General features: G+C 49.5%; 2 protein-coding genes across 12 annotated transcripts in view; one reads left to right on the top strand and one right to left on the bottom strand.

Moving 5' to 3' along the window:
• Positions 1–15372, top strand: part of PPIP5K1 (diphosphoinositol pentakisphosphate kinase 1) — a 47652-nt gene extending 32280 nt beyond the window's left edge. For 5 of the 11 annotated variants that reach the window (XM_017836185.1, XM_017836184.1, XM_017836187.1 and 2 more), the window contains 6 exons: positions 2234–2338; positions 3700–3762; positions 6256–6435; positions 12350–12487; positions 12890–13003; positions 13605–15372. In XM_017836185.1, coding sequence (XP_017691674.1) covers positions 2234–2338; positions 3700–3762; positions 6256–6435; positions 12350–12487; positions 12890–13003; positions 13605–14287 — 1283 coding nt within the window. In that variant the 3' untranslated portion in view covers positions 14288–15372. The remainder of the gene's footprint in view (positions 1–2233; positions 2339–3699; positions 3763–6255; positions 6436–12349; positions 12488–12889; positions 13004–13604) is intronic. The other 6 variants (XM_017836194.1, XM_017836190.1, XM_017836193.1 and 3 more) reach the window with 4 other exon arrangements.
• Positions 15373–17202: 1830 nt separating this feature from the next.
• MAP1A (microtubule associated protein 1A) overlaps positions 17203–26427 on the bottom strand; it is a 56661-nt gene continuing 47436 nt past the window's right edge. The window contains 3 exon segments of the mRNA XM_017836182.1: positions 17203–20661; positions 21571–21803; positions 22448–26427. Coding sequence (XP_017691671.1) covers positions 20506–20661; positions 21571–21803; positions 22448–26427 — 4369 coding nt within the window. The 3' untranslated portion in view covers positions 17203–20505.

Here is a 26427-nt window from a genome sequence, read left to right as displayed (position 1 = left end):
ACAGTGACAGCTGAATGTGTATATTCACTGCATCTACAGTAATGAATTTACCATATCCTAAGAAATTGTGATGCTTGCTAGGACAGACAGGGGCTGACATTGTGAGAGGAGTTTTAGGCTGATGTGTGTTATTGCTGAGGTCTGACTTTGGTCTGACACTTTAATACTACTCGCTGTTGTGAGTGGGGATTTATTGGTCCAGATCTTGAGTAGGTTTGACCCGGTATGGAAATCCAGCAGATCACATCAGCTTTCTTACCTTGGTGATCTTGCTGATGCTAAGTGAAGCTCTTTGCCCTATAGAAGATGGAGCTGTCCCAAAGGCAGAATGATATGCTTGGGCATGGGTGAGATGGACTAGCCTCACTAGAGTGAGGCTGGGCATGCAGTGGAGTGTGAGGTAGCTGTCAGGAAGCAAGGGCAGTATAGCTGAAAGGCTTGAGGTAAGTGGGCTGCTTGTATGAAATACTGCAGAAGGACTGGAAAGTCTGGTTTCTGTGCAGTTGTGCTGAAACTGCCAGAAAGGTCAGAAAGACAATCTGGTGAAGGCACTTGGGCCATTGGGTCTGAGCGTTGCCCGATGCTCATGGGTGCAGGTGCTGCAGCTATGCCCTGTCCTGCCCAGCACTGGTACCACGCACAGAGAGCAGCAGAAGGTTGTTACCTGCAAGGAAATTGGGACACAGGGAGAGACTGAGCTGTCCTGGAGCAGTTGGAGGGTGTAGTGCACAAGTGCAGGTGTCCATTGTGGTCCCGATAGGAAAGGCACTCAGACTCTAATTACTGATTCACATACCGTTTGTTGGGACACTGAGTTGAGGAGCTCCGTGGACAGGGTCTGCACAGCATGCTGTGACCAGGTTGGAAATCCACCTAACGTTGTACCACTGATCTGAAATGGATGTAAAATCATCTGTCTTGGATATCTCATCTTTTTCCTTTTGGTGTTTTAATCAATACAGAATGTGAGTGCCTTTCTAGTTAGGGTCATAACAGGCACACATTGGTGGATTACAAGGTGGGGAGGTGAGTAGGGCAGTAATTTGGAGAAAACAGGAGGTCGGTTCATTTTAATTTTTGTCCAGTTTTGAGGCAAGAAAAATGGCCTAGCAAATCAGAGTGGAAAGATGTCCAATTCTCAGCCCTATTGGCACCCCATGAGTGCCATTATGTACACTGGCTTCCTGTGCTGCTTTTCTTGTGTAAGAAAAAACTGAGCTGGTTCTCACCTCCTCAGGGCACTCCCTGGCATACAGTGGGCTGTGAGTGACAGTGACAGGGAGAGTGACCTGGGAGCAATCTCAGCATCACTGTAGCAGTCTGAGCTGCCCCAGGCATCAAGTGCTGGCTACTCACAGGTCACAGAATAAGCTCATGGTGTTTAGCACAAGACCGGGGTGTGAGTCATAGGGGAGCTGCTGGAAAGGCCAGCAAGGGACCTGGCTGCTGTACTTTCCTAACTCTGCAAGGAGTGGGAGTCCAAGGCAGCACTGATTCTCAGGGAAAAGCATCAGAGAATGCTCTTTGCCCAGCTGGGCGCAGAACAGACCTGCTCAGTCCTAGTGCTGGGCTGCCTGTGTCTGTAGGCTGTGTAGCAGAATGTTCCTGCAGCTGGCTACGGGCTTTCATGGGCGAGTGTAGTCCTCCTACATTAGCCTAAATTCAGTGACGAGGTCACTGTGTGCTGAGATGTAGCTGTACCCTCAAGTACCTAAAAGACAGACTTAGTTAACTGCCATGTGACTAACACAGCCCAGAATTATTGACTTGATGTTACACCTCTGTTTTCATGTTCCTTGACATGCCCTGGCACCCTGTGCTGCCAGCGCCTTGCTGCAATAAGGGCAACTGAGGGGAAGGAGTTGGGAGCTTGGAAAAGCAAGTAGGAGGCAGAAGGGCATTTAGCTGCTGGGTAAGGTAGTCTGGAATGTGAAATGAGCCCTTGATTTGCATGTTCCTACTTAAATGAGCACCAGTGAAATGCTGAACAATGGAATTTAAGCCGAACATCACTGGAGCTGGATGCAGTCAGTGACACAGCAGCTACAGCAGATGCTTGGAGGACATTTGTTTCAGCACCTTTTCCACACTCATTGGGCTGATAATGTTGAAAAACCTTCAGATTCCGCAGCACATCTTTGCATGAACTCTGATAGTTTTTCATGGCTGTGATGCTTCAAGGTGCATAGTGTGGCTAATAGCACTTCACCAATGTGAACTTGCCTTGTTCCAGGGAAGTTTCAAGGGCCCTTATTTCTGAAGTCTCTTTTGCTTGGAGCTGGAAGAGGGCTAAGGAGCACTTCAGCAGAAAGTTGTCCCAATCTCAAGCTGAGGGAAGGTGCGTGGATGGTTGTAATTTGAAGTTGTCTTGCTTGAAGACAGGGACCCAGTAAACTGGGCCAGTGCCATTTCATTTGATGTGCCCTGAAGGCAAGGGGAGGTGTTGGGGTGGGATGGACATGGTCAGCAGCTGACTGCAGCTCCAGGGCTTGGACACTTCTAAGGGATTGCATGTGTAGGGAAGATTGTTATGCTGTTTGTTGAGTTTAAAGAAAGAAAAAGAGTTTTTAGGGCTGTTATGCTGGTGGATGAAATTGCAGCATTAGAGTTGGTATAGATACATTATTTGGCCAAGCCAGTGGATGTAGCTAGAGGAGCACAGTGGGGTTGTGGAGCATGAATTGGTACACTGGTGAGGGGGATAGGCATACAGACCTTATGGACTAGAGAGAATGGATGCATGAAACATGAAGGAGAAATAAAAGGATTTTCTAATATTTCCTAAAAGTTCATAAATAGCAGCAAAAGGTATGATTGGCTGGGGTCTCACATTGAATCCCAGATACAGATGGTCTGATCCAGGTCATTCTTTTCCATGATAGCTAAGGAATTTCCAGAGTGGGAAAAAAATTAAGTTTCCAGCTCTTTTTTTTTTTTAGTGTCCTTATGGAGCCTAATCCATGTCCTTTAAAGCCCATTGTTTGCACTCCATTAGATGCACAGTATCTGTCCTTGCACTGTCTTTCTGATGTGTGATTTGTATGGGAGAGCTTGGCCTGTCCTGGGACATGGCCAGGAGAAGCCTGAGGACCACTCTGACAGGTGTATACCAAAGCTTCTCCTGTACTGAAATGCTTTGAGCAAAGAACTGTAGAGGCATGTCCTCATGGATCTTCTGTTTCTTCCCTAGTCAGGTGATTTACCTTTAAATTCATAAATAGCTCTGTGTAACTTGCATTAAGAGGATGTTTTGAGCTGTTCCTGTGCCAGAACTCTTCAGTCCCTCTGCAGAATGATGTTTGTTTTCCTTGGGCAGAGGTAAATCCTGAGAACGATCCTCCTGTGGTGCTGCTGCTTGCTTGGTCGCGTGCTCTGGTGGCTGCAAGTATGGCCTGGCTGCATCCTGCACTGGACTGAGCCTGGTGTGGTGGGAAGGCGTGAGGTGCTGTCTGTCACTGAGAGTGTGGCTGTGTATTGTCAGGGGAGACCCTGGGCATGGGGAGATGCAGAGTGCGATGAGGCTGAGCAGTTCAGTCAGACCCGCAGGTGGAGTGTCTTAGGTGCTACCGCAGCACCAATGGGAGCAGCTGTTGTGGAGGTCAGGAAGGTGAACCTGAAAGGATAGTTGCAAGCATATGAGGGTAGGGGGATCTTTCAAAGCAGGCTGTTAACTGAGATGATCTGTTTTTATTTCCTCAGAGCTCTTGTCTATGCCAGCCGTAAAACGATTTTCTGTGTCGTTTGCAAAGCATCCGACTAATGGTACGTTTGCTTCCTTGACTTGACATTCCTTCACACTTCTAACCCCACGCTCACGTTCAGTTCTCTCTGCACATGTTCTGCTCTCGGCCTTCTTGTGGTTTTTTTGTCTGTGTATCTGGTGTCCAAACATGCTTCACCTTCCCCCATTGTCTCATTGTGACTACTGTGTTCACTCATCCCGTTACTGCTCAGTGGTGCCTCTGCTCTCCCCTGAGGTGTTTGTGTCCTAGGTGAAAAAGCAGAAACTGCGGCTCTGTGAGTGGACTGCTAAAGCAGCTTTTAACTCCACTGCTGACATTAAGGCCTTCTGTCATTCTCCCTTTCAGGGGGGTGGGGGTTGGGGGGAGACTATCGCTGGATTGGAGTGTGATGTCCACTTCATATGCCAGAGCTTCAGCAGCTTTGGTCCTCCATTTCCACACTGCAGATTTACAGGATGAAAACAAGGATAGCCTTAGCCCAGCTGTATGTCACCTGGAAGAGCCCACTGTAGGGTGGGAGAGAAGGAGGTGCCAGCAGCATTCCCTCTGTGCATGGTGTTCCATGTCAGGAGTACTGGTAGCCTCATGGCCTCCTGTTTGCAAACCTGTCTGTTAGGCTGGTTGTGTGGTTCCTCCAAGCACGGTGGTGTTGATACAGGTAGGCTCACCTTTCCTGCAGACCTCATCCTAGGAATGGTTTCTCTCCAGAGCTTTTGTCTGCTGTTGGTGGACAGTGCTGGCTCGGGCCTTCCTGAGGTGGGAGGGGATCAGCATCGTGCTGTCACCTTCTTCACCCCATCCTGCCCATGGCTCTGGAAAGGCTTGGTGGAGGACGTCTGCCAGTGCTTCTGCTGACTCACTATCTCTGCTCCATGTTGCTACTAACCTGACACTCAAAAGTGAGAGTCTGTGAGGTTACAGACTGCTAGCTCTGTGCAGCAGGTGCCTTGAACTAGTGTTTGCTCTCCAAATCTTGCACAGATACTTTTATAAAGGTTTCACAGCATGGCTCCTCCCCTCATGCCTCCTGCTGTTGAGACAAGTTGGAACCAAAGCAGATCACTGAACAATACCAAGTGAAGTATTTTTGCCCTACGTGATCAAGGCAGCTTCTGCAATCTTGTTGCGAATATGAAGACATCCTGTTTAGTGTGATCTGGAAGATGAATGAAATTCAGAAGACTGTTTTGGGAAGGATGAAAGGGGAAAGGGCAGCTCACTGTGGTTCTACTGTTTCAGATAACTGGAGGGAATCTGTTCTCTGTGTTTGCTTGGTTTTGGTTTTCCCAGAGTGGCCAAAAAACTGCTCTGTTTGTCTGTATGTCTGGACACCATCTGAGCTCACGTAGTGTATGTCAGCAGGGTGTGTTGTTTATCTTGCCTGCAAAGCTTGCACCCAGCTCCAGACTTTCCTAAGCCACGCTGCAAAACAGTTGCCCATGCTCCAAATACAGTAGTGTGAAACTGGGCATCAGGTTTCTCTCAAAAACCCAACGAATATTTCCAATTGAAAAGTGCTCCTTAATCAAGAAAACAAAGACAAGGTCCAGCAAGAACAAGCTTGAAGTCAGGGATATTTGGTCTAGGCTTGGCACTGCTTTGAGCAGGAAGGATGTTTAACCCCATGAACCACTTACCTGAGGATGCAAAAATTGTTCCCAGCTCTGAGTCTGGATTTTGTTTCTGGAGAGCTGCCTCTGTGTGGTGAAATGGGACGGGTGAACCATGGCAGTGGCCAAGCACAGCGTCAGGCCAGATGGTTTATGTCCTGGTCACATGAGTCTTGGGCATATGATGCGAGTCCTGAGGCTGTGCATGTGGAGGAGAAGACATGCCTGCATGATGGTGTCTTGTCTGCCATGTAAGGATATCACAGAAGCTTGCACAGGGCTGTTCTCAGAGTCTAGAGGGAAGGTCAGTGCTTCTGTGGACCCCTCTGTTCTTTCACACTCTCAGCACTGGGCTCTCAGCCAGACCTTGCTGTCCCTCGTGTCCCTTGCACAGCCTCTGCTCGTTTGATGCTGGACCATTTGCTCTCTGTCCCACGTGCTGAGATGCCTGGCAGCACTTGAATGCAGGACTCGAATGCTCTGTTGGCAGTTTGGATTTCTCATCTCAGCTGCGGGAGGGCAAGTGTGGGCCTGAGCCTGATCTTCTTATCTAGCCAAACCTGAAGTATATTGGACTTGGAATGTGTCCTAAAATTTATTCACTTGTCAGACTTTCACTTCTAAAGATGAAGCCTCACTGTTCAGGCGCTGCCCTGTGCTGCAGCCAGGTGAAGGCTGGGCCGGGAGGGAGGCTGGCCTGCCCCGCTGTCACTGGGGGGACACAGCTGTAAGGGCATTCCTGACCTGCTCACTGTGGGAGGGATTGGGCTTACTGTGTGGTGTGGGTCCTTCTCACCCAGCAGCCCTGGTGCTGACAGATCCATCCCCACATCTCCACAGCTTCTCTGTCCCCAGCTGCACCTGCCCCTCTCCTCTCACTCTCTATGGCCCCTTTCCTCCAGATGTGTTGGAGCACCAGCACGTTGCCCAGTTGCTGCGCCGTTTTTCCTCTGACTGTGCCACGAGCCGGACCATCTCCCTGGATGCCACCCTAGCCCATCACCTGCAGCAGTGCTCCTACCACCTGCGCCTCTTCAGGAGCTGGCTGATCTCAGGGCAGGATGACTTGGAGTGTCTTTACGGTACTGCACGCTGCAGCTGCCTCCGTCCCATGCTCTTGTAGCTGAGCAGGGACCACTGTCTGCTTGAGAATGCAGAGTATGCTTTGCTTCTAAAAAGGAAAGCGTTTCCCTCACTGCATCCCAAGGTCTCTAGGCTGCTGCTGCAGCAAGCTGTGTGTGCTGTTGTACCAGCAGTGTTGGAGCCTTAGGCAGGAACCTTTCCATATGGAGCCAGTGCTGTTTCACACAGAGCCCATGCTCCTGTGTAGCTGTAACCGCTCTTTCCATCTTTGGCAATTGTTGCCTCCTTCCTTTAGCCAGGGTAAGCCATTAAGTTCCCTTCAGGGTAGGTGCTAAGCTCCTACCAATGGGATGCCTGGCTGGCAGGATGCTCCATGCAGGTCTTGGTGGGATGCCACGGGGTGCCCCCTTAGTAACGGAGGAACTAAAGTGAGTAGTGAGAGTATGGGAAGAAGAGGTTAAGTAGATGCTGCAGCTGGCCACATGCTGAGTGAACTTGCTGTGGAAATTCTGGGGCAGTGAGTGCTTGTGGGTGTGTTGTTTCTAGAGAAACTGAGACAGGGTAGAGCTGAGCTTCTGTGGCTGCACTGCATGGCATCTGTCCTGCCTCTTAGGGCCTCTCAGTGTGTCATGTCTCTGATGGGAAGAGATAGACGATTTGAGCATTAAATCCAGATGTTATAAATCAAAGCTTGCTGCTGTTTCTCCGGTGTTTTTCGACCTCTGGCACGGATTGGAAGTCTGGTGCATGGAGGCCTTGGTGGTGCTTCCACCACACAGGTGGAAGGATTGCTGCTCCCGGAGTGGGGCAGTGAGCTGGGATTGACTGCTGAGGTTTAGCTGCACCATAGAAACTGCTCAGAGCATGTGGCTTGCTGAGCTGTGTGGTGTGATGCATGGACCCCCTTTTCCATTCAGACCCACAGGTGGAAGAGGCACAGACAGTTCAGCCTTCTGTGTAGTGAAGCAACTGGACTTTACAGAGCTGGGAAGATTAGAATTTTTCTTACACAGACTGTTTTAACTTGAGAGAGCCCTTTCTGTCAAGCAGGCAATTTTGAGACAGCAGTTGCTTTTCATGTGTAATTAGGACGATCCTTGGTCTCCTGGCAAAGAGGAGCAGTAATTGCTTCAGGAGAAGAGATGCTGGATCACAGCAGACTGCTCCAGAGCCAGGGCTGAGCTTCCCCTGCTGCAGGTCTCGGCCATATGCTGTGAGCTCAGGTGGGGAGAGGAAATGAGCTGTGTTGCTTTGGGCAGCAACACCCCGAATGCTGCAGCAGGGTGCTGGGAGGTGCAGCCTGGCCTAATGCAGCCAGACACAGGAGATACATACTCCTGACGTACCCAGCACAGCAGCCCTCCTGGATGGAAATCAAATCTCTGCCATCAGGGAGTTCATTCTTGCGGTTTTCTCAGTGTTTCGTCAAGCCCACAGTTCACTGAAGTGTTTGGAATTCCTGCTGAGGCCCTTCTCTGAGCAGACATTTCCTCCTTGTGAAAACTGCATTCTCCTGTCCTCTCTTTCTTGGCTTTCCACTGTGCTTCCATCCATACAAAGAAAACATGAATTAGATCGAATCAGTGAGTCAGAAGTATGCAGTTGGCATCTGTAGTTGGAAAGATCAGCTGTGGAGCCCTGAAGTAATGTCTGGGAACCTGTGTAGTCATAGCTAGGAAAAAGAATAGTGTGAAGTAAGTTCCTATTGGTAAGGAATTACCCTGGTACTGAAACCAAAGGTCAGCTATGGAGAAACAGAGTGGCCCTGGGATGATGAGCAGGTGATGTCCAGTGTAAATAAATTTAAATGACAAGGAGAAACAGCCCCAAACTCCTCTATAAAATAGGGGGCTCTGATCTGACCATCACCACTTGGAACAATGTGAAAAAGGTAGAAATTTGCAATCTGGGAAGGATGTTTGTAATAGTGGTCATAGTGGCCTGAGGGGAGTGGTGGGGATCCACAGATTCATGGAGTTCCAGGAGCAAGGAGGTTTCTAATGAAGTGAGTTGAGGCACTTCGGCCAGAAGTGTTTTGTTACACAGTCCTTACCATGGTATCTGGGGGCATTGGGAGCTTAACAGAGTTCAAGGGGAGGCTGGAGAATATGGAAGAGACACATCATGTCCAGAGCAGTTCTGAGCTATGGGTCACTGGTGTTTGGGACATTGCTTGGGGAAGGGTCATGTGTGCTGTCTAGACTTTTACCCCTTCATTTGAGCCACTTCTGGCATTGTGGACAGAGGGATGCTGAGCTAGGATAGACCTTCAGGCCGACTGATGGCTTAAATTTATGCTGGCTAGCAAAAATCCTTGTTCATGTACATACCATGTGTGCATATATAAACATATACCAACATACATGTGGCATGTTGGAGTTTTCCCAGCAAAATAGAGCTGGACTGACCATGCGTGTCAGAGAGGAGCCTGAGTGCTTTCATCTGTGCTGAGACTGGACAAGTTCTTCTTCATTGCACAAGAGCTGGCATGCAGAGCTTTGGAGTACAGACCTTTTGGGGATGTGCCACGTGCCGTTGGTCTGCCTTGTTGCTTCCAAGGTCTCCAGCAGAAAGGGAAAGGCACCCTCTCACTCCAGTGTAGAGTTCTCAACTGGAGACCCAAGTAGTTACTACTCAGCAACTTCTGCTAATCAAACTGTAATAATGTCTAATAATGACTTTTTTGAGGCCATCTGCTGAGAGGTAGCTGTTCGCAAGAATCTTGTGTGTTCCTACTGCCTGCTGGAGTCTCCTAGAAATCTGAGATTCTCTGATTTAGCTGGATGATATGAGACAGGTGCAGGTCTCTGTTTGCTTTATGTGGTGTAGTGTGCTAGATGATCTCTGCCAAAGGGTCCTTGTACCCAAATCACCTTCTTAATACTCCTATGAAGTGTGTGTCAGTATGAGGCAGCTCTAAAAGTCTTATTCTAAGGGGAGGGTCACTCCTTCCTTGAACATCTGGAATTCTTCCTAACTCAGGGTTACACCAAGTAAACTCTCTGCCTGTGCAGTAGAGTGAGCACATGCTGAGGACATGAAGCACAGGGGAGAAGAGCTCAGACTGGAACATGGTTAACTCAGCTGTAAAGTGCGTGGGTCTTCAGCTTTGGCATCAGAGTGCCTGGGAGAGTCAAAACAGGCCTTGTGACTCTCTGCCTGGGTTGTACCTCTGCTCTCACCTTCAGAGCAGCTCTTCAGTCAGTACTGTTCCCACTGCAGCTGCATCAGGATGCTGCTGCACTATGATTCAGAGGGGAGATTCCCCCATAGCTGCTCCTCCACATCAAACACACTCTTCTTGGACAGCCAGAATAACACATACTTGGCAGACTTTTCTGCCTTGTGTATCTCGAGGTTTTTCCTGTAACCAAATCTTGCTTTCTTTAACAGATGATTTCTTCCTATTACTGAACAAAGCTTTGGGAGACATAACTATGGTGTACTGTACTCCTTGCCCAGAGAAGATGACTGTTGACTTTGGGGTTCATTTTTAGCTACTCAGCTCTGCAGACCCCTGGCACATGCCTCTGCCTGTGGGGCAAGCCCAACTTCGGAGGACACAAATTGCCCTCTGTGTCCCTAACACAGCTGGTGTACTCAAACCTGAATGAAATGAAAAATGAAACTTCTTCCTCTGTGGGCTGTTGTTGGACGTTGGTACAAAATGGGTGGAATTCCGTCCAATTTCTCGTGCCATTGTCCGCATTGCAGACACCTGCCCTGCAGGCCCCAGGAAAAGAGTTTGGGGGAGCATCTGCAGTAGCCACACAGACAGCACAGGGTGACTGTCAGTCTGGGACAGTTCCTGTGGCTTGCTCTCACATTTTATTTTTGTTGCCCATTCCCAGAGGTGTTGATTCTTTGCTATGTGTGTGTGGTGCAGCAGTGGTCAGAGGCTTCACTGGGGACACATAAGGATTGCAGTCTGTAGCGGTGGCTGCTGCCTTTGCTGTGCTGTGGTGGCATGAAGCCACTGGTGGCCTCTCCCCAGCAGCTCAGCAGGTCCAAGGAGGTAAGCAGGGAAGTGGGCTGCCATACACTAAGGAGAGGGGCTCTTTGAACACAGTAGTTGTCCATCTTGGAAAGGGAAACTTTGGCTGTTTTCTCTGCTTGCTCGAGAGTGGTTCAGTGCCACAGTGCTGAGCAGAGCTGTGCAAGAGGCACCTGGCACTTTGGGGGTACAGGTGTATCATTTGACATCAGCTGTATGTCAGTGTCTAATGTTTCCTCTAACGCTGGACCTTTGATTTCCTCATCTTATTAAAGGGGCGCCCAAGCACTCAGAGCCCCATGGGTGTCTGCAGTGTGTCTTGTAACAACATTGCTTTGCCCTATGTTATATTCAAACTTCTTCCCTTTTTTGAGACCCCAACACCTGAGCCAACTTGACTCCTCTCAAACCAGATTCTGTTGTGAAGTGAGAGTAGCCTCATACGGGACTCCTCCACAACCATCTCCCATGACCGTTTAAGTTTTGCCCTCACCTTTTTTCTTTAGCTCTGTCTCCCAGGAGGCCTATGAGAAAATAATGAACATACATTCTTCCTTACTCAGCACTTCCACTCTCAAGTCTTCTCATCAACAAACAGAAGAATGTGATCTTTTTTTTGTGTCTTACATTTCCTCATCCTAGCCAAGGATTTGTTATCCTGCCTGTCTTGAATTATGTTGTTAGGCATAGGTAACCTTGTGGACTCTGGAGGGGTTTTTATCTCCACCAGTTGCTATGTCAGTGAACATCTCCACTGGCTCATTCTCCTTGCCTCTTGCAGGACTGGGTTAGGTGAGGGGATTGAACAGTCTGTTCTGGAGGTAACTGGAACTGACTGCACTTTGCAAACAGGTGCTCCAGGGCTTCTCCTGAGGGGCAGCCAAGCTGCAGGGGTCAGTTCTAGCCTGTCAGTGTGCTGGACAGCAATTGTGACACAGATTGCATCAAAAACTCTTCAACTTTTTGCATTTAAAAATATTTTACCTTCTTTGTAGAAACAAACGCAATTCCTTCCCAGGGTCTTTTTGAGCTTCTTGGAGGGAACTGTGGAGTCACAGAATGGGAAGCCCAAGCTTGAGGAGTTGAGAGGCCTTTAAACTCGAGAGGCGCAGAGCAGGAGGAGGCCTCATTCCATACACGTGTTGGTATATGTTTTTTCCTTGCTCCTCTGACAGTTCAGGTTGATTTGGTTCCACAAGGCATTTCCAGGAAGCTGGGATGAAGAGGAAGATACTTTGCTGTAACACTCTGCTGGCTTGAGCAGCAAAGGATTTATTGTGAATGGTTGTGTTGCAGCTTAGCTCTGAGCAAGTGTTTGTTACACGCCGAGGTGCCTATTTCTGCGTGTTCTGGGTTTGCTGGCAGCAAAGTCTGCTTAAGGGGACAAATAATTCATTGCCCATCCCCTCCTTGGGACACAGCCTGTCAGGGGTGCACAGGGGGCTGCTGTGAGAGGGAGGTGCTGCAGCAAACACTTCCTGCAGTGGGGAGGGGGGGCTGCGCCAGGCAGGGGGTCACCAGCAGTGGGACCCCTTTAATGGAAATTTTGTCGGCATCACTCGGTTTCTGTTTGGCTTCCGTAAGTGTGGGCACTGTGCCTAGCTCTCTGTGGGCACTGCCAAGCTCTCCATCATGGCCACGTGTTACAGCAGAAGGGTCACAGGTGCCGCAGCAAATGCGGCAGCCGCCAGACACATTTCCTCCTCTCCCCTCCCTGTGTGCCCAGGCGCTTGCTTTCAGGTCTGTTATTGCATGGGATTGCCTCATGGTGATTTTCTTGGCCTAGAAGAGGTGACCTGAGGCCTGAGTGTGCCTGTTGTTTGATACCCAGAGTGCCCAGCTCCTTCAGCTATGAGTGCTCCTGCATGGATTTACCTTGCTGTTTGCTCTACTCATTTTCTGATTGGATCTCTTTCTAGGTTTTGAAGGCTGTTCCATGGTTCCCACCATTTATCCCCTGGAGACCCTGCACAACTCCCTCTCTTTGCGACAGGTCAACGAGTTCCTGACAGCTGTGTGCAGGAGTTGCAGCGAATCACATGTCCAGTCCACTGCAGGTACTGGTCAGGTGGGCTTGTCTCTGGAGAGGCAAAGAGCACTCCTGGTCTTTTACATTCTGGGGACAGATCAGCCTGATAGGACTGGAGATAAGTGCAGTCTCTGGAACCTGTTCCAGAGTGCTCTAGCCCAGGGGTGAGCCATGGGACTCAGCTCAGAGCCATCCTAGGGCACTTACTTGGGAGAAAAGTAATCAGTCAGGTCTGTCTGTAGCTGGTGACTACAGTGATGTGGATACAAACTCCAGCTTGGGAAATATTCCCAGGAGCTGACGGGCAGGCATGGCTCTGATTTGGCTAGTCTTGAGCTCTTCCTGGAGTACCTGATCATGGATGCTGGGCTATGAGCTGTTCCTTTATGTCTGTCTGAATATTACTGATTGTGTATTCTTTTTCTTAAAGCTTTATTTGATTCAATGATTGGTAGCCAGATACCAGGAGACCCCTTTATGTCCCAGCGAATCCTGACATCATCCTCTTTGCCGTTGCGCCAGCGTTCAGATAAGCCCCCTTGGTGTGAGTGTGCTACCTTCTTGATTGGGGTGAATGTGGTGGGGAGGGAGGGAAGTTTGTCAAGTTTAGGGAACTGATCTGGCTGAAAACAGTTGTTTAATCCTCCTCCTTTATTGGATTATATATAATCTAGATCTGTTCTCTAGTTTTGCTCATTGTGCAATATAAGGCAAGGATAAGCATTAGTAGAGAATCAGTGTTTCTTTCTCCAGCGTTGACTCTTGCTCAGCATTCAGGAATTGTGTGTCAGGAACCAGGAGGAGCAAGGTGAAGCTGAGACTGATCCATAATAGTGGTCCATAATAGGGAGAGAATAAAAGAAAATGGTTTTGTTTTCAAAGCCATCACACTTCACATTTTGCTCTGTGACAACAGAATCCACTCTTGGTTGTATGCCACTGGATTACAGGATGGAACTGACCTGTGTATGATTGAGTTTTCATCAGCTAAGCTGCCAGAAACACCCCAAGACCAGTTGCAAGCCCCTGCCAGGTTGCCTGGCATGTAGACAGCCATCACGTGTTGGTTGTAGAACTGCGGGACTGTGACAGTTTGGGTGGGGAAATACCAGCTACATGTTTAAGATTTTTCTTCCTCTTTGCAGACAGCAGTGGCCCCTCCAGTACTGTCTCCAGTGCAGGCCCGTCCTCTCCAACTTCTGTGGACAACTGTGCTCATTTCAGCTTCACTGAGAAACTTTCCATCAGCCCCCCAAAAAGTGAGGAGCAACTGAGTAGACAGTCCCCCGAGCAGGAAGAGAGTCAGCCTCCAGGCAGAGGGCTTGACATGGAGGGGGGGAGGTTTGGGCTGTCAGCGGCAGAGCCAAGAGTTTCAGAGACCCTGACCTGGAATAAAGGCCCAGAGCCAGGCAGGCTGTGCAAGAAGGAGTTGGCAGAGGAGGACACTAACCCAGAGGAGAAGAACATGGGGGAGCTGGATGAAGAATCATCTGGGGAAATGTTAGATCCAAGTAACACGGGAAACCCAAATTGTGGTGCAGGGTCTGACCTGAGGCTGGCTGGGGAGCGAGTGAAGCCAGGTGAGGGGTGTGTTGGAGGAATGACTGGCCTGGATCAGTCTGGGCTGTCCAAAGAGATCCTGGTGCCCTGTGAAGAGGAGCTGCTGGGAGAGGTGTTGGATCCAGAGCATATGGGCAAGGAGCTGCTGGGGGACAGTGCTCTGTCAGACCAGCTTCTCTCTGGTCACCTGTGCCAGGTGCAGGCACTGCCTCCTGAGAAAAGCATGGAGGAACTGCGGCTGCTGTGTCAGGAGGACCAGCAGAATTAGTGGCTCGCTAGACAGCACACTGCAAGCACTTCTAACCTGGAGGTAACCCAGTTTCCTGCACAGCACCTCATGCAGCTGGCGGTCCATAGCACAGAAGAAGCCGTGTCCCAAGGCCACAGGACTCTGGAGTGTGGAAGGATCTGCTTTGCTCCTCCACAAGCCAGCTCTTTGCCATTCAGCAAGAATGTTTGCCTCGTTAAATGAACAGCAAATGCAGTCTTGGTATTGGCATGGCACCTCTATGGAGCGGGGACATGGCACTGCACTGGTGTCCCAAGGTCTGTGTGCTCGCTGGGACAGCAGCATTACAGGACTGGTACAGCCAAGGCTTTTGGGGTGGTAAGTCCGAGGGACCAGATACTCCCTTGAGACTTTTTGGCCCGTAGCCTTCAGAAAAAGGCATTCTGGGCCCAAATTAATTGGATCTGTCACAACCACCAACCTCCTCTCTGTTTCTTCTTTCCTCCTCTCTCAATTCCCACTGCTGGCCACCAAAACCAGGTCCAGAGGGTCAAAGGCAGGAAGACTAGGAGAAGCAAAAAGCGTTCTGAATGTGGGAAGGAGGGTAGTGAGGGCATCGAGTTCAAGACTGCCACTCCCAAGCAAACATCTCTTTGGCGTGGCCTTGGATGTTTTCCTGCTGGGCTGGGGCAGGCAGGAGCGTGGGGATCCAGCCTGAGGGAGGTATGCAAGAAGGACGCACACGGGTTTTTTTTCTCGTCCCCAAGGGTCAGGCAGGGTACAGCTCTGAAGTCTTGGTGACAGAAATTAAAGAAACTGCTCTTTGAACAATTCAGGACTATTAGAAACCAATAAGGAGAAATCTTTATTATATATAAAATGAGAAGTATTTAATACATATTTATGTAAATGCCTTGTGAGCACAAGCCTGAAGGCAAGATTGATACGGGTGTCCCTGCCGCATCCCGAGTGCCGGCCAGGGCTGTGCTTCCTACTTCTCCTATATTTATGGACAAGTCTGCGTGTCTGTCTGTAGCTAGAATACGTGTTTTTGTGAAGCTGTGCCCAAAGATCTCTATGCTGTGTTGTGATGACATGTTCACAGTAAATCTATGCTGTCGGTCCAGCGTCTCTCTGTCTCTGATGGCAGCAGTGTGTCTGTGCCAGAACTTGCAGGTGCAGCCCTGCTTATGTCCACTGTTCTGGGACAAGTGTGGCTGAAGTCACACCCAGAGTGAGTGCACAGGCTCAAGGCCAGGTACCTTTTTTTCTACATGGAAGAACTGGTCATACTGGGGAAGATGTCCTGGCTTTCCAAGTCCCAGGGTGGTTTGTGATAGAATGAAGACACTGGGACAGTGTGTTCGGCCCCTTTTACTTAGTCCACATCTTCCAGTCACTTCAAGTACATCCTGGGTGCTGTGTCTTCTTCCTCATGCCCAATAATCCTGAGCTGCCAGTTCGGGCAGGTAAGCAAGATCACGTTTGTTTGCACTGGGAATGTAGCAGTCGTGCAGCTGCCCGGAGTGCAGCACTGTGCTGAGGGCAACCTGGCCCCCCTCACACCAGGCTGTGCCAGCCTGAGGAGGTGAAGGGCCTGCCCTGCCCTCTGCTCTCCCTGTGTTACAGTCCTGCATGAACAGAGACCTTGGCCACGGGGCTGCAGCTGGCCCCGGCCCCAGCACAGGCTGAGGGACCACACGAGATGCCCCTTGGGCACTGCCCACAGCCCCCACCCCACACCGCATGGCATCTGCTGCCACCAGCATTGCTCCAACAGCCAGGTCTCTGCTGGGCACCAGCTGCATCTCCTGCCAGGACCTGCATGTTTCTGCCAGGGCCAGCGCCTGGGGTCACCCCGATGGACCCGGCAGCACCTGCGCAGGGTGTCATTGCTGAGAGGGGCCCGGAGCAGGACCCTGTGGGGTGGGGGCCTGGCTCTCAGGTGCTGACCCCACACAGCCGGATGCTTGTCACTGCACACCTTTGGGAAATGCGTTGCGGTCACAGCACCTCGGTTACCAGGAGCATGGCCAAAGCCAGTGCTCGTTTACCTGGAGTGTAGCTGTGGAAACAGTTCCTGGTTTATGGTAACAGTTTGTGGTTCCTCCCCTGTCAGCACCAGCTTTGGCAGTTGCTCTGAGCTGTCCATCAGGCACTGCACAAGCTGTGGTGTGTTCCATGGCCATGATGGCTTGTCTCCCGAGGACTGCAGCACAGAACCTGCTTTCCTTTTCCCTTGCATCCACCTGTGCTATTGTTTCCCCCTGAGGACAGCCAGGTAGGAGCAGAGCTAACTGGGCATCAGCCTCTCTAGACTGCATCACCACACAGGCAGAGCAGCAGCCATCCCAGTTTTCTGCTGAATAACTGAGAGTTCCCTTGCACGAAGTCAGGTCAGAGTTCTGCAGAGGTGCAAAAGCCCTCTTTCTGCAATAGGGACAGAAGGTGTGGGATCCCTACCATGCCTGGCCCAGCCCTGAGCCAGCAGGTGCTCTGCCTGCCACAGGGCCAGAGATCTTCCCAAGGAGTGCCAGCAGCACTGAGCAGAGCTGCCATTCCCAAGAAGTGCAGGGACAGATACAAGGCCACAATTGAAAGCATGATTTGGGAACTGTGAGGAGTGGCAGCATCCCAGGACAGACAGGCTGTGCCAGGCCCCTCGCTGGATTATCAGGGGCTGCGTTCCCACCCCTCAGCCCTCAGCCAGCTGTGCATCCCAGATGTCCCATAGAGGGACCCACTGGTCACCCTGCTGGGGCCGGTGGGGGGGATGTCCCAGACATCCCTGTGTCTCTCTCCTGAGACACAGGAGGTTTTAGCAGCTGCTGGTGAAGGTGGAAAAGCCGAGGCTCGCCTGAGCTGGGAGACATGGAAGGGTGGCACAGCTGCTGTGTCTTATGCCCCTGCCTACAGTGTGGGCTCACTGAAAGAACAGTTTGAAACTGGTGATGTTTTTGTTCGCAATTAATGTGGCTTTATTATTAATGTGTTGGGCTCCTCTCTTGACAGCAGTTAGTTACAGAGTGTTTCACATGGAAAATGGGCAAAAGGACAGAACTTAAGGAACTAAATTCAAATAGAAATATGATGCTGAAGAAAAGAATCAGGGCTCTGTTCTTAAAACATTTAGCATAGAAGAAGCTAGGAGCACAAGTTGCCATTTCAATACAGTTAAGACGTTCACTTTTTTAATTATAGGTTTAAAATAGTATTTTTTACCTATTACATACAGGAAGATTACGCGTTGTTGCCCACATGCAGAAACAAGCAAAAGCAGAGTTTAACTGTTTCTCTCTATAGTGTTGTATTGCCCCTGGCTCCGGGTAGGTCCTGCTGGCTCCTGTGGCCTGAGCAGGGTCAGGCTTCTTTACAAATTGGCATCTTCATAAGTCTTTTTCCCCATAGTTTTTTAAGATGGAAGGTGGAGCAGGTGGAAAAAGACAGGGAGCGAGAGAAGCTGAAGGCAGAACAGACTGCCACAAAAAACTGAAAACAAAATGTGGAGCCTTGAGGACAGGGAATCGAACTGGTGTAGGATAAAGCTGTCAAAGCAGCAGAGCTGCAGAAGGCAGGAAAGGAGTGCGGAGGGCAGCGTTCCTTCTGGAACCTGCTGCTGGCCGCACTCCTGCTGGAGGACGCAGGCACCTCACAAAGCCTCACTATTACTGCTGCTTAGAATTGCTTCAAGTTTAAAATTGAGAAAACATTCATGTGTGGGTCTATCTAAAGTTAGTGCATTAGCTTTTACATCTAGCCACATACAGGGATCCTGGGAGCCAGTGAGGGCCACGCTTGTGCCTCTGGTGCCTGGCATCCTGCAGCTGCTGCCACGGTGGGTGAGCCACGGTCTCCCCAAAGCACTGCAGGCAAATCCCCCCAGCATTCTGGGGGGAAACAGGGGCAGGTGTTGTACTGCCTGCTGTTGCCAGAACCAACATTCATGGATGCTGACCCCATCGGGGAACAGAGAATGACATTTATTCTGCTGGCAGATACAGGGTAATTCCATGGTTAAAATGAACACAGCACAGGGCAAGGATTTGCTAAAGCCCTGAGTAAGCTCACATGCTCCTAACAAGGGCTGTATCCAAAGGGCTGGCCGCGCCTTGGGGAGGTTGCTGGCCTCAGGCCTTGTCCTGCAGCTGCTGGGTTTTAGATACAGCCTTGCAGAGACATTTTGGCTGCCAAAAGTTCTCTGTGGTCTTTTTATGTTGTTATTTAAATTGCAGCATGTAAGTATTTGTACCAAGAAACCTCTGAACTGACACTAAAAGCACATGGTATCATGTTAACATGTATAAATTAAAATATTAAATCAACAAAAAATGCAGCTTTACATAAAAAAAAAAATAAATATATAAATTAAATGCAAGATAGACCATTTCCCTAGAAACTCCATTTTTATCCTAGGAGCAGGTTTCTAAGCAGCATTTTCTTTATGTCACCTGCCAGAAAACTAGCACTGAGACTGAAGTGTCCCAGGCAAGTGCAACACAGGGTCTCGTGATGCTCATGGTGGAGTCAGCCCTCGGCTCAGGGCCAAGCACAGTGGGTGACACAGCAGATAGAAATACTTTTGTGCTGAATGTCAAGCCTTGCAGCACTGCTTTCTATCTCATTCCTCCTTCCCCAGAGGACAGCCTGCTGCCACTCTCTTTGTCTTAAAGAAAGATAAAGGCCGTCTTTGTGATAAGACCCCTCTGTCAATGCTCTTGGAGGTGGCAAAGGCTCTTGGAGGTGGCAAAGGTGCTGCTGGCTCAGTGCACCTGAGCACCCACACTCCTGGAGCTGCTCTCCCTGCAAGGAGAATGGGTCTCCCACACTGGAACAGGTCTGCCTGCCAAGGAGGTCCTGGGTGGCTGCTCAGTAGCCATGGTGCACTCACGGCACACAGCTGTGCTTCTGTCAGGATGACCAGAGAGCAAGGACAGGTGCCCACAGTGGTGTCAGGGAATGAGCTGCAAGGTGGCACTGCACGGACTAGCAGCACCTCACCTGTGCTGCCAACACATCCCTGCCATGACAGGGGGATAACTGAGCGTGACTACACTTGCTACACTACTTTCTCCCGAGTACTTCGGGAAGGGGATTCTCTTTCCTCACATCACAGGTTCTATTCCCCACATCCAGGACACTTGGGGGGACAAAAAAAAGCTTGAACACAACTCTGAGGCTTGGACCCTGGCACACAGGCAGTGAGGACATGGCTGTTGCGTGCAGAGCTGGCACACCCAGAGACACCTGCCAGGCACCAGCCTCCCCCACAGAGCCTGCGTGCTCCTCAGTGGCCTCACCACAGTCCTCCAGAGCCTTTCGTTTAGGGACAGGAAGGTTTCTCAAACATCTTGGGCCAACAATGGCCAGAGTTGTTTCAGCCCTTCTGCTGTGGAGGGGGCTGTAGTTGTGCGTTTGGATGCTCTTTTTGTGTGACTGTTCAGGCCACAGCCCCCCCTGTACCTCCTCCTGCCACACAGCTGATGTGCAGGTTGGCCACTATGTGTTCGAAGCTCAAGTTAACAGGTTAGGAATGTGCTGAACCCTCCCCTCTCATGTCCTCCCCCACTGTGTCCTTCATCCTGGCTTCCTGAGCACCCAAGCAGGTGCTGCAGGATGCCATAGGCAAATATTTGGGACAGAAACTTGCCATGCTGGCATGCGGTAGTCCTGCCTAGTTGGAGTAGAAGTCCCCTTGCTCAAAACACCTCCTGTATGCTCAGGATGGGAGATGGAAGAATGACCTTCACTGTCACATAACAGTTGAAGGGTTTTGCCTTCCCTCATCTCCCCGGTGCACTTTCTTTGCAAATTAGATTTCACCTTGGCTCCATGGCCCCCCATGCACTCTCTGCATGCAGCAGCAGCACTTCACGCCTCATCAGAAAGATGAGGTTCATGGTGCTGCAGGTTAAATGGTAAGGCAGCCAGCAAGAGAGTAGAACAAGCTCTCACAGCAGCAAGGCAGCCAAGATAGTCTACAGAAACTGTACAGGTAGCAGAATAAAGCAGGGAAAGTGAAAGTGCCCCTGGCCTGCAACTGCTCTTGCACAAACTCTTTGCTCAGTCCAGAAAATTACAGAGCCCTGCACTTCTTCCTCATGGCATCCAGTGCTGAGCTAGATGGATACCCGACTGCCTGACAAATGGGAACCATGTAGAGGACTAAACCAGAGAAGAACTGGACTGTGATTAGATGGTGTCTCTGATGTTGCATCGGTGATTGGAGAGTCAATGGATGAACACAAAGTGTGAGAGATTTAGAATTCAATCTTACAGGCTGGAAAAGATTCATCCTGCATCACAACAGTGCTGCTGCTTGCCAGTACCATGATGTTTAGCTCCTGCTGTTTCTCGTGGGTCTGTTGATACCATTCTCGTGTCACCTCAGTATCATGTGTTGGAATCAATGTCACCTGGGAAAAGAAAGCAGTAGAGATGATTGAGAACAACCACAGTGACAAACAATGCCCATAGGAGCTGAGGCTAAAATTTCCTGTTAATTTTGGAACACTGTACCCTTGGTACTGCTTGTTCTATTTAATGTCTTTCAGATGTCAGGTTCTGAGGCAGAGCTTTATTTTATACAGTACCAGCACAATGGGGCTCTGAACTGGCTGCAAAGTGGCAGCACTGACACCATAATTATGAGAATGGCTGCAGTGCAGGGGAGAGCACTGTGCTTGGGAGTTCCAGAAACAACCTCAGAAAGATCCTTCAGTGTGAGAAGGAACAGTGCCGGCAGTCACTGTTAACAGACACGATGACCCAATGTGCAACTCAGGGACCTTGAAATATGAGGCTGCTTCATCTGAAAGAACATGCACATCTTCTTGTACATGTCTTCAGGAGTGCCCCCTTGGGGTGTCCTGCAAGCCTGGCTAAGCAAGAACTGTGTTTAAGGACATTCTGCCTTAAAAGCACTATTAGTAAGCTGCTATCAGAAAAATCTTCAGCAGCCTGGCTAGCAACAGAAGCCACTGGGTGTGGCACACTGACGAAAATTCCGACTGTGATGGTGCTTGATTTTGCTTGAGGATGGGCTCATCCTGCAGCAGGTATGGAGGAGTGTATGATCTTTAAATGCTTTCTCCCCTCAGAAGGATGTGGAAGGGAGGACGTGTCTGCTTCCACTCACACCATTTTGCAGGTGTCCTCCTCATCCTGGGTACAAACAATTACTCTGCTAAAACTGCAGAGCAGGACATGCCCAGTACCATTTGCTTCCTCTCAGTGTACTCCTTCAGGTTTGTTTGTGATACATACCTTCCAAGCACTCGTGACATCAAGAGCATCACACAGCCCTTCACATTTCCATGACTTACCTGCAGGTTGTCTCCCCACTGAGACTTCCCTTCGAGAAGTGCATCCAGCACTGCACGGCTTGGTTCTCCATTGGCTGCATCGTTCCCACTCACAACATAATACGATGCTCGAACCCGCTTGAAGAACTCCGGGTCTGTGTTCTTTCCACTGCAGTGGTTGGGGATGTAGGCCAAGTCCACGTAGACAGGTGGACCCATAGGCACAGAGAAACTGCTCTTAGGACTATTGGAAGCTTTGGAAAAAGAGAAAACAAGATGCTATCAAAACCCTTCTGGAAAGGGCAAACACTCAGATTAACACTGAAGGACTTGAATTCCAGAAAGGTTTCTTTCCCTGCAGCAATGAAGTTAAGACTTATCCAAGCTCTGCTGCTTAGAGGTGACCTCGGTGCATTTCTGGGCCAGTGCTGTCACAGGTCTTGGGAGGGAAAGGGAGTTCTGCTGTTCTTTGGGGAGGGACTGGAAGGCTTTAGGTTCAGAAGCTTTTCCTGGGGAAGGGAATCAAAAATCTCCGTTATCAACTTTTGCAGATTTGTTATCCCAATCAATATTTCATCCTAATCTTTGTTGTTTATAATAACCTACATTTTCTAAAATAACCTCTGTTCTGGTGGCCTTTCTATGCTAGTCTGGAGTATTACAGTAGTCTTTCTAAAAGGTTCATCCTGGCTTTCTGCCACCCCTGTGAATCGCTGCTACTCCTAGGACTCTCTTGCTCTTTTTTATCAACCTTTTGTACCTCTCAACCTTATCACTGCTTGTAACTTTTTTATGTCTGACTGGGAAGTCCTGTTCTCTATTCTGCTATGTTTAACCTAGTGCTTTTCTCTATGTTGGACCTATAGAGATAGTGCATGCTTCAGGAAGAATTTCTTACCAGGGTTTGTTTTGATGCCATTAACAAGGCTCTTGCCAGGGTTGCTGTGACTACTTCGGGATAACTCATCCTCTGGCATCAGCACACTACGTGGTTTGGGCTTTTCTCCTCCGTCTCTTTCTTTTTTGGCAGTGACAGATTTTGGAGATTTGTCTGATGGCTGTTTCACAGGAGTGGGTGATCGTTTCCCTTTCACATCCGATTTCCGTGCAGGTGAGGAAGATTTGGGTTTGCTCAAAGGCTTCCTTACACCTTTGTTCTTTTCTTTTATGTCCTTCTTGGAAATTTTATCAGTTCTGCTCATGCTTTGCTCATTTACCAACATATCAGGGTCTACCATGCAGACATCAGGGTGAGGAGGGTGGGGATGGGGATCTACCATTGGAACGGGCTGAGGATCATGGCTGGACCTAGAACTGGCATGATGAGCATTCCCCACAGCTTTGTCCACTGGGAGGAAATCAGCATCTTCATCCGAGTCCATGTTGGCATCTGCTGTGATGGATGGGCATTCTTCAGTCTCAGGCGGGACATCCGAGTCTGACTGGGAGGTTCCAGAATCACTCACTGATGTTGGAGGGGTTTCCTCCACTGTGGCGCTTTGCATGGGGCTGCTCCCAGTGTGGGGTTGTCTTCCCTGTACTGAAGGGTGCCCGTCCTCCTGTGAAAGGTCACTGTCTTCAGAGAGCTCATGGGGGCTCGGGTTGATGAATGAGGGAGAGAGCTCTCCCTTTCTCTGCTTGTATTCACATGAGGAAAATTTCTGTCCACAATCAAAACTGCCTCCTAAATGTGGCTCCATGTCATGGGAAGCATCTCCATGGTCCTCTGTTTTTCCACCTCTCTGCATATCTGGAATAAAGGGCTGGAAACTGTGTTCAGGGGACATCAGAGAGGAGGGGCGGCTTTGCCTCTCTGTATCCTCTTTGCCTGTGCATGGAGAAAAACTGCTGTCAGAATCGGGATATGTTCTTTCATCGTTTGCCTCTGCTGCATGGTACGTGCTTTGGAAAGCTTGCAGACTGGTGCTCACCTCTGTTGGACCATTGGCTGTGGCTTCATCTTCATGCTGATGATGAGGAAATGATGTCAACACATCAGGGAGAGATGTCAGTGTCAGCAGCTGTTCTGCAAACGGTGCCTTCTGCTCTGGACTGCTGCCACAGGGCTGCTGCTCTTCCTTCTCAGAGGATGGCGTGGGCTCTGAGACCTGGCACTCCTTTCTGCATGGCAAGGTGCTGTCACCCATGCCACAGAGGAATGGAGAACCGTGTTCTTCAGCAAACACAAAATCTTTGGTTTCAGCTATATGTGTTTTCACAGCATTATCTGGAATCTGTGGAGACACATCCCAAGGACTCCTGGTACCTGGTTCCACTCCTGCACCTGTGTATGTGGAAAGCATATGGGAGTAGAAACTTTCTGCTGTAGTTGGTATCACAGGAGTGGTGGCTTCAGATGAAGGTTCCTCTGACAAGCTGGAAGAGTCATCTTTCAGCTGTTTCTGGGGCACAGACTCTCTCTCCACACCTTTGGAGAACAACTTGTCTTCTTCATATGGACTCAGTGGTGAGAATTTAGGAAAAGATGAGTCAAGGCTGCTGATTTTCTCAGAAACCTCCAAGTACTCATCTTTCTTCTGCTGGTCTGAGAGCAAAGCACATGGAGACTTTAAAGAAAGAGAGATATCCCCTAAACGGCTTGCTGAGGTTTGCTCAAGTCTGAACATGCTGGCTGTTTCACTCTTTCCTAGCAGGGAGCTTTCAAATCCAGAAGAGTTATCCATCCCTCTGTCCTCTACCGTTGGGCTCTGTTCATATTCCTCTGTGTGTTTTTTGGAAGTAGATTTCAAGTATGTGGCTTGCTCCAGGCACTCGGAGACCACTGCTGCACTTGGATAATCTGCTACACAGAAATGAGATTCCTTTGTGGATTCTTCAGCAACCTCTCTCTTTTGTGAGGAATCTTGTCTTCCATGGCACATTTCTGAAGCTCTGCCCGTGTCTGGCATATCAGTGTAACCAGCAACATACGTTTCCACGACAGCAGCTGATGCAGTTGTCCTACTTCCATATTCCTCTTTCCAGCCTGGACCAGAGGGAGAAGAGGAAGTGGAGCTGGGGGAAAGGGGATCCTGACGCTTGCTCTGCAGGAGGGTCTCTGAGACAGGGAACTTGCCGATGGCTGAGGTGTGTGCATAGACAGTGCCTGCAGCTCCAGCTGGGACGTGTAGTTTAGACTCCTTTTCAGACTTCTCCTTAGCACCTTTTTCTAACTCTGAGTCACTCGTGCTTTCTTCCCCACGACCTGCTTTCTCATAGTATGTATCTTTGGGATCTGGGCTTTCAGATTTCATGGACAGAGGTACCTGCTCCTGGCTAGACAAAATGATGTTCTCATCCGGACGACCAGCATCAATATAGGCGGATGATTTCCCTTGATAAAAGGTGTCAATCGTGCCTGTGGGAAGGGCAAATACTGTACTTGCAGATGATGGGTGAAGTGCAGAGTCCAGTTCTCCTGGCAAAACAGAAGACACATTCATTTTTTCCTGTCCTTCTGATATCCTAGGCTTTCCTGTTTCAGACAAGGGCAAGTATCTTTCATGGGTATCTGTATAGTCAAAGACTGAATCTGCTTTATCTCTAGGGGATGCTGGAGATGACAACTCCTTCTCAGCAGAGGTATAAAGGCAGGACTCTTCTTCCTTTGCAGAGACGTGAAAACTTTGACCTTTTTGAGAGCTCAGTGCTGTTACTGGCACCTTGTCAGTGTGACCTGGGCTGTCTGCACTCTTGGCTGTGAAGGGGGAGAGTCCCACTCCAGACACAATTACCTTCTCATAGATGTCAGCATACTTGAAACTTCTTTCATCAGGGTAGGGAGTTGGTTCTCTTTCTTCTTGCTCTTGTCTTGTCGAACTGTCATCATTTCTATATGTGCAGACTCCTTCCTCATAAGAATAAGGCTCAACGGAGCTCCTGGAATAGGTCTCTGGAGGATACAACTCTTGGATGGCAACACCTACAGCCCCAGCATGGCCCATGGCAGCACTGCTTTTTTGACAAAGGCTTTGTCCTTTGTCAAAAGGAGAACGTGCACGCTGCCCTGACACCACAGCGCTCTCTTCTGGGGACGTTGCAATATATTCTGCTGGTCTTGTAGATTGCAACAGAGTAGATGCTGCTGCTGTCTGCTCTTTCCTTCCTGTAGAGTCATACAGACCCTCAGTGGATTTGCAGTCATCCTTCTGCCTTCTATCTGACTTGTATTGGCAGTCTACTTCCTGATACAAATCACTGATGTCTGATTTCTTCTCAGCCATCTTTGATGGGACATCCTCCCACAAAGGTGGCTTGCATTGATCTAACTTGCAAGGCCTCTCTGCTCCTGGTGCTGCCTCAATCTCCTTTCCCATTGCAGACAGGGGAGATCCCGTCACTACTTGGTCTAGTGACTTTGCATAGATATCTAAGACAGCTTTCTCCTCATCATTTAAATAGGAGTAATCTTGTTTAGATGTCAACAGTATTTCTTGCCTTTCTTTCTTTCCAGTTAAAGCTTTGGCCTGGTTTTCCTCACCAGAGACATACTGAGGAGACAGAGAACCTTCCCCTTGTGTCCTTTCTAGCACAGTGATGTCAGCAGGAACCACATCCACTTTCTTTTTTTCTGATGTAAATGTGGCACTTCTCTGTGTGTCTTCTTCGTAATCACATGATTCCATCTTTAAACATTCTGTTTCTTCTTGCATGGCTTTGTCTTCAGCATGGTAGACCTCCTTATCCTCCTCACTGGGTAACTGCCTTCCTCTTCCACTCTCTCTCCCTTCCTGAAGATATCCAAATGCAGAGCCCCATGCTTCCCTTTCTGCTCCTCTCCAGGTGTGGCTGCCAGGCACTGCAGGAGGCAGGATCTCCTCCTTTCCCATTTTAGGAAGGGATTTTGTTTCAAATTCTGGTACCTCATCCAAGAATGTG

The sequence above is a fragment of the Lepidothrix coronata genome, unplaced genomic scaffold, assembly GCF_001604755.1.
Source record: "Lepidothrix coronata isolate B3197 unplaced genomic scaffold, Lepidothrix_coronata-1.0 Scaffold272, whole genome shotgun sequence".
Classification (NCBI taxonomy): domain Eukaryota; kingdom Metazoa; phylum Chordata; class Aves; order Passeriformes; family Pipridae; genus Lepidothrix; species Lepidothrix coronata.
The sequence above is the reverse complement of the archived record's forward strand: the minus strand, read 5'-3'. Positions and strand labels throughout refer to the sequence as shown.